Source organism: Haplochromis burtoni, unplaced genomic scaffold, assembly GCF_018398535.1.
Source record: "Haplochromis burtoni strain Fernald_Lab_line unplaced genomic scaffold, NCSU_Asbu1 Contig_144, whole genome shotgun sequence".
In the NCBI taxonomy this organism is placed as follows: Eukaryota; Metazoa; Chordata; class Actinopteri; order Cichliformes; family Cichlidae; genus Haplochromis; species Haplochromis burtoni.
This window is the reverse complement of record NW_024582505.1, coordinates 325689-333187: the sequence shown is the minus strand read 5'-3', so window position 1 is coordinate 333187 and position 7499 is coordinate 325689. Positions and strand designations below refer to the sequence as shown.

Here is a 7499-nt window from a genome sequence, read left to right as displayed (position 1 = left end):
CGCTTTTAAGATGCTCTTGTGTTGAAAGAGTGGCCGCATTGATACCGCAGAGTACGTTTTAACTTCCGGGTTGCGCGGTTCTCGCAGTTCATCAAGCTAATGCGAGCTAGTCATCTCGCTGTTAATAACGGCTTTAGTTTAAATAAGAAGAAACAACGTCTGTTTGGTCTGGGAACTTGATTACAACTTCTTAGGTATGTTCAACATGTGTGTTGTGGCCGTATAAGCCCGATGTAAATGTCTGTAGGCAAGGCAAAGACCTTCCTACCGCAGAAAAGTAGAGTTAGCGGATGGCTAGCTGTGCTTAGCATGTATCAACACTGAACAGCTGTCGGCTAACAATGTTAGCTTGTTAGTTCTTGCTTAGTGTATTTCACGCTGCATAAATGATTAAGTACTTAATTTGGCTGGTAAATTTACATATTTAACGACGATTGAGGTCGGCTCAGTTGTAGAGTTACAAGTTCGTAAATCTTTACTTTTAAGTCGATCATCCCCGGTGTCTCGATAATAGCGGGTGGTGTGATTTGTGAGGACAGAGCTCGATCCCAGATAATACTGCTGCCCCTGGTCGGTTTGTTAAAACTGAAACAGTTTTAACATTTCTATAAGTTGCCGAGACACTAACGTTAAAAAAAGTTTGTTGCTGTTTAAGAATGGTATAAAGCTTTGTTCATAAAACATTTTCAGAAGTTGTGTCACAGAGTGCTTTTCAAGACACCTAATCAAATAAAAGGAAGCCTAACGCAGGGAAGAAAAAGTGGGTGTTTTTACCATTTGTCAACCTTCATGTGAAGTTTAATATCTAAATGTTTCTAAAAGCCAGCTCCTCTAACAAGACAGGACATAAGACATGGGGGCAACAGCTGGAGCCTAATTGAATTAAACATAAGAAAATCTAAACATGGGTGTAAAAATGAAAGCATGAATTACAATCCGAAATAATCACTAATATTATTAAAATGATTTATCTGTCATTCTTTGTTTAATTTATCTTGTCTATGCTGTACATAGCGGGACAGCCACAGAAGTACATTCACAAAGCCCCTGGAAAGCATTGCTAACCGTGGCCAACAAACGTGAACTTTTTCTGCACCACTTCAGATGTCAAAACAATCTTAATATCGCAAGCCCTGTAATTTTAAAAAAAAGTATATTATTATTACCTTTTGGATTTCTAGCAAAAAAGGGAGCCACTTTGAATTTTGCTTGAAGCTGTGAGCAACAAATAAATAATTAAATAACTTTAGGTTTGTGTGATATTTTTCACCTTGTTGACCACTCAAAGTCTTAAGAATTGCCGCAACTCTGTTATTGGAAACAATGCAATGGATTTTGCCTTGTGTTGCTGTACAAACTGCATAACAACATAATTTCTAGTTTACCTTCAGGCATCTCTTTCTCCACTATGTTCTGCAAAGGGACTGCACTTGTTCGACAACAGTCCATTATCAGCCAACCGATTCATTGGCTCTATTTAGATGATCTCTGATATCAGTTCTGCTGAAAGCTGTGATATGCTAAAATTCACTCTGGACATAACATTTTTACAGAAAAATCAGAGGTCACAAAACTTAGAAAGCAGTTTAGCTCTTCAAAATTTGTTGTTAGTACTTCTCCTTTAGTTCCTAAATCATGTGTTGTTATGTGTTATTTGTATATTCTTTTGTAATAAAGTTTTGTAATATGTATTCTACTCCCAGTACGGACAACTCTGTGTACTCATCTGATGTCATAGAAACTCAAGATTTCTTAATGTTAAAAAGACTCTCTTGTGCAGTCTAACAATACCATAAACCAACATTTGGCCTGTATAGTTTTTTCCTCCTCTTTTCTCTACCTAAGATTCAAGTCTGAGTAAAAAAAAAAAGGAAAGGAAAAAAAAAAGAACTGTAGATTAATCAATAATGAAAATGTCAGTCTCGGCTCTAGGGTCAACACCTTTCTAAAACAATTTAAACAAAAATAAACCTTAGATTTCAACACAGTGAAATTCTGAGAAGTGCTATTGTGTTGGATTGCATCAGTTTTATATGAGCATTTGAAATAAACTGGCAACAAAGTGTGCGCCACCAGAATTTTGACATTATGTTATCTATAAATATTCCATAAGGTTGAAGCTGAGCTTTGAACAGAGTTTTCTTTTTTGTTTTTCAGGCATTGTAAAGTCTGTATGGCCACTATACATGGATGGTGAGAGTGACATGTCAGGATGTGGATGGAAATCATTTGCTGAAAGATAACTGTAATTAGCTGTTCCTTGGAAATTTCCTGGATTGGTGAAACTGTCTCCACATATTCCGTCATGTCATTACCAAAGGAGTCAGGGAACCGAGGAAAAGATCGAGAGAGGGGGGCTCGTCCCAAGGTGAGACAGAGCCGGTCAGAGGAGAGACGAGATGCAGGCGGTGGAAGGAAAGGTGGAAAGGGGAAGAAAAAAGGCCTTTCCTCCCACGACGCTGCGGCTGAGCGACCTGTCAGTGATGGCTTTGAGTATGGTGAGCTGTTGAGTGAACTGGAGACCAGAGACCAATCTTCCCCTTCCCCTCTGAGGGATAGTTGGAGATGGCAGGGCTTTGAAGTAGCTGCCTCATTACTAGGACAGGAACGAGTAACAGCAAGACCAACTCTGGGAGCGACTGGCTCTGCTGCAGAGTTACCCACATCTAGTGAAGGTGAGGGGAGAGGGTCAAGCAGCAGTCGCACTCTCAGGCAAAAAATCCAAGATGCAATGGGGCAGTGTTTCCCAATAAAGACACACACTGCAGCGGCACCAGCTCCATTGCCGCAGGCTCTTTCATCATCAAGTGCCTGTGGCTCTTCGAGGCGCAAGATCCATCTCAGTGAGTTGATGTTGGATGACTGCCCTTTCCCTGTAGGATCAGAGCTGGCTCAGAAATGGTATCTCATTAAACAACACACGGCCCCCATTACCCAGCCTCCCCTGCTAGATTCTACAGTAGTGTGCACTGCCCCAACTTCAGCCATGGCAGTTGCAGTGGAGGATGTGGATGACCGATTACGAGAGCGCAGGCGCATCAGCATTGAACAAGGGGTTGAGCCACCTCCCAATGCAGAGATCCACACATTTGAGGTTACAGCCCAAATTAACCCTCTCTACAAGCACGGCCCAAAGCTGGCTCATGGTATGAATGACTTAGCTGAGACTGACAGAACCTCCGTCCATCAGCAACAGCAGCTTCTTCTCCAAAGACAGCAGCAACACCAACTCCTCTTACAGAGCTGTTTGGACACTCTGGATGAAGTTGCAGCCTCAGCCTCTGCATCAGCCTCTGTCCACACCTGCGACGCTGTCTCCGACGCTTTGGTTGACCCAGACATAACTGCGACCAGCATGACCTCTGGAGAAATTCTTCCTCAGACTGAGCATCACAAATCTCACGATAGCTACCGCATTCACACTCAGATTGATTACATTCACTGTTTAGTTCCAGACCTGCTGCAGATCACAAACCTCCCATGTTACTGGGGAGTCATGGACCGCTACGAGGCAGAGACATTGCTGGAGGGAAAGCCTGAAGGCACCTTTCTACTGCGGGACTCTGCCCAGGAAGACTACCTCTTTTCAGTTAGCTTCCGCCGCTATGGCCGCTCACTACATGCACGTATTGAACAGTGGAATCACAACTTTAGCTTTGATGTTCATGACCCCAGTGTCTTCCACGCGCCCACAGTTACAGGACTGCTAGAGCACTACAAGGATCCCAACTCCTGCATGTTCTTCGAGCCCCTCCTGTCCAACCCCATCCACCGCACACAGCCCTTCAGCTTGCAGCACATCTGTCGAGCGGTCATTAGCAGCTGCACCACCTATGATGGCATTAATATGCTTCCCATTCCAAATGCTTTAAAAAAGCACCTGAAAGAATACCACTATAAACAAAGAGTACGTGTACGGCGAATGGATACCTGGTGGGAATGAAAAACAACAAAACACTGACTTAGAGAAACTTCCAAATACATTTTTAATGCAAGTCTCACTAAACTGAACTGAGAAGTGAGTCTTATTCTTCACTCCGTTTGGCTGTATTAACCTACACCACACTGTACTTATTTATTATATTCCTGCTGTACAGGTCTTAACAAATTGTACTAAACAACACTGATGAGGCAATATGTAATCTCACTGTTCTTGCACATTCAGTTCTTTATCCTCAAATTAAACAGACTTATTTAGATGTGTGTTGTTCACGGCTATCCTCACATATCATCTGTGTTTTCAAGTGTGACTAAATCAGCTTAATTATCTAACGATGGGGGGGGGAGAGTCCTAGAGTGAAAGGAGATGATTATAATCAAGTTGTTCATCAGTCACGTGCTGAGAAGGTGAAACACGCACTGACAAGGTTTCTTTCTTGTAAGTGAGGTGCTGAAGTACAGCACGTCTGTGGTATTAATCATAATTGCCTACATAGCCCAGGGCTGATCATAAGGGATGACAGTTAGGTGCATATGCTACGTGGTCCTATTAAAGATGCAAAGGCTTGTCACTCACTGGATTTGATAATGTGCTCACATTAGTTTTGAGTTTAATTTTTACTTTTAACTGCAATTAAAGACTAACTAACATCCTGTGGTATCAGTCCTGTCTTTGCTGCAGTTATGTACAAGTCTGCTTTCGCTGGTGGGTGTAACTCCCGGTGCTTCTAGTGGAGACACTGGACGCAGTGAAACTAATTTGAAAATGTCCTTCTTCCAGGGAGTGAAGTAAAACACTCCATTTTCTTTTATACCTTTCTTTAGCACAGTGTGAGATATATATATATATATATATTTCCCCCAAGTTTATTTTAAGTGTGCAAGTCTTATACTCAGATTCTAAACCTTTCAGCTTCAATCCTAAACTGTTGGTTTCCCGTACAGTTACATTGCTGCAGTCAGTGCTGGCAGTCTTCATTAGTTTAGTCAGGATTACATGTGGCTCGCATGAACCTGTCAGCCGCATTGTGATCAGAATGTAATTATAAAGCCCTGCGGTTTATGTACCTTATTTTGCCCAAACTCTGACTTTTGTGCATTTCCATAAGTCTGGAAGTTGAATCTGTTTTATACATTTTTTCCCTATGCATCTAATTGTGATGTGAAGGGAGAAAATTGATCTTGTTGCTATACTTCCTGCTGGGTGTATTTGAAAGAGGTAGGGTGTCTCCACACTAATCTTCCATTCCAGCAGTTCAATGACAAAATTACCATAATGAAGTAGCACTGGTGAATCTTAATTAACAGGGAGAATGATGGGAGATGGAATGAATTTGAGCTTTTTTCTGAGCTGACGTGAAGTCAGTTACCAAGACAAAAATCAGTACGCTCTAAAAGCTCTGCAAAGACAAATCAGTCCTAAACTAAAACCCTTAAGGTGCTCAAAAAGGGAACAGTGTGTAAATCTACATGCTGGGGAAGAGTAGGGTCGTAAAGGCTATAGTGTAATAAATAAAATACAATGCTATGTGATGCATCTGTGTTGAATGCTCAGAAACACTGAAGTTTAAACATAAAAACAAATCACCAAAAAATGTCTTGTCTTCTCATCAGAATGTAAAATTTTGCTTTATGTGTGTTGAGTTGAACATACACAATCCGTACTATCTGTTTTATTAATATTACCTGACTAAAATAAACACATTTATGTATAATTCTGTCCTGAGTTTGCATATGAGCACTGCAAATCTCGCAAATGAAGTGTTTACACATTTACGTGTTTAAACTTCCAATTACCAAAGCAACGCAGAAAGACTGAAGCTTTTCACGCAGGTCAGACTTATGTGGTCAGTGACATATTTATGACTTATTTTGAGAGTAATTCCAAATTCTTACCCCTGCAGGGGAGTTATTCACTCCTCTGTGTGAACAGCATTTTGTATTAATGAATACACAGAAGAGACACCCCCACTGCTAATTGTTGTGTGCACTAAGTAATGGTAGTCACAAAAGCCAACCATCCCAGTTTTAATGGGAAACCATGGAGATGGGACCTAGTTCGTCCTTTGAGCCACTGTGATGTTGTTTTCTCCCTGAGATGGCTCATTTGACATGCAGAATGTAAATCATCCATGACAAGCACTCATCCAATAATGAGGCTGCTATTATTTAAGCAGCAGTTCCAATGCATCATTAAAGTCTGCATTCAAAATGCAAAGTCAGAGCCTTTGACCTTTGTGTACTTAATAATTAAGTCACCATAAAAACTGAACAATAAAATGAGTGATGGAAGACATTTGACCTGTCATGCATACACAAGTGTGGGCTACACCAGCAATTTGAGTCCCTGAACAGCTCGAGGTTTGTGCATCTTCCACCAGTATGCAAGACTCTGCAATCAGGTATTCATGGCAGAAATAATCCAATAATAAGATGGGTTTTTTGTGTCTGTGCAACATATTCCCATAGATTTGCGTAGCTATAAAGAACTGTAACCAAATTCATATATGCATTCCTGGAAAGCAATTTTTAACAGCTTGCTAATTATTACTTATGCTGGCACCCTTTCAGTCAGCATTTACAATGAGTTTCCAGCAGAGCAGATCAGCTAAAGATGCTAAATTTTTAAAATTTGTTTACAAGCAAGCATACAATTCAGCATGCATTGTTTGAATATGTAAGTTGTCAATGCGATACCATTTAATTGTCATTAAATACAGCTAAGCAAGCTCTTTATTTACCCAATAAATGCAATAATTCTATGTAGAGATTATTAGGAAATTACAGACCTGCAAAATAAAGAGTTGCCATTTTATTTTATAATTGCTATTAAAGAAAAAAAAAAATACCAAAGATAATTTCAGTTAGTTCAAAATGCTGTATTACTGCAAGCACAGCAGGTGGCTGTAAAGAGCTTCAGTGTGTTCCCCCCTGGCTCCTCAGTACCGTGTGATTTGTGTGTGGTGCATTGAGATGGAGGGATTGAGTTAGTTTTTTTTTTCAGCTGGCAGCACGGTGGCACTCATCATGCAGGTATTACAGGTCCTGGGGTAAAAAGAGGACTTTTCTTTCCCTGGATCATGAGGCCCAGAGGGATGGGATGCTCAAGCAAATCAGAAAGCTCATTGGCTACACATACTTAGTGTGTTTGTGCCTGTTTGGACCCGTTTTCCTCTGAGCCTAATCTCTACAGTTGAAAATCACGAGGGTGGAGAATAAGCTTGGGATGTTCATAACACCTGGGGACAATTACTTTCCCAAATAATCTGCCTGTCATAATCTAACAAAAGCTCAAAAAAGAGCTTGATATGGCACAGACTTGGCTTATTCAGCTAAAAACCTGTAGCAACCTTAGGTTCCAGGGGTTGTTTTTGATGTGTTTGTTTTAGCGTGCAGTATGTAAACCCATAGATTTAAAACTCAACTACCATGAGATGTGGCGTGATCTGCGCCATTAATTCAGGGGAGGGCGTATCAAACTGATTTGGAATTCTTGCAAGATGCAAACAGCTAGACATGATCCTCCTTATCCACCCAGAGAGGAAGAATATCTTTCTGTG

General features: G+C 40.8%; 1 protein-coding gene across 1 annotated transcript; it reads left to right on the top strand.

Moving 5' to 3' along the window:
- The first annotated feature begins 36 nt into the window (after nucleotides 1-36).
- Nucleotides 37-4590, top strand: socs9 (suppressor of cytokine signaling 9). The gene is made up of 2 exons (XM_005931998.2): nucleotides 37-194; nucleotides 2158-4590. The coding sequence occupies exon 2, from the start codon at nucleotides 2306-2308 to the stop codon at nucleotides 3941-3943; it is 1638 nt and encodes a 545-aa protein (XP_005932060.1). The 5' UTR covers nucleotides 37-194; nucleotides 2158-2305; the 3' UTR covers nucleotides 3944-4590.
- Nucleotides 4591-7499: the final 2909 nt, after the last annotated feature.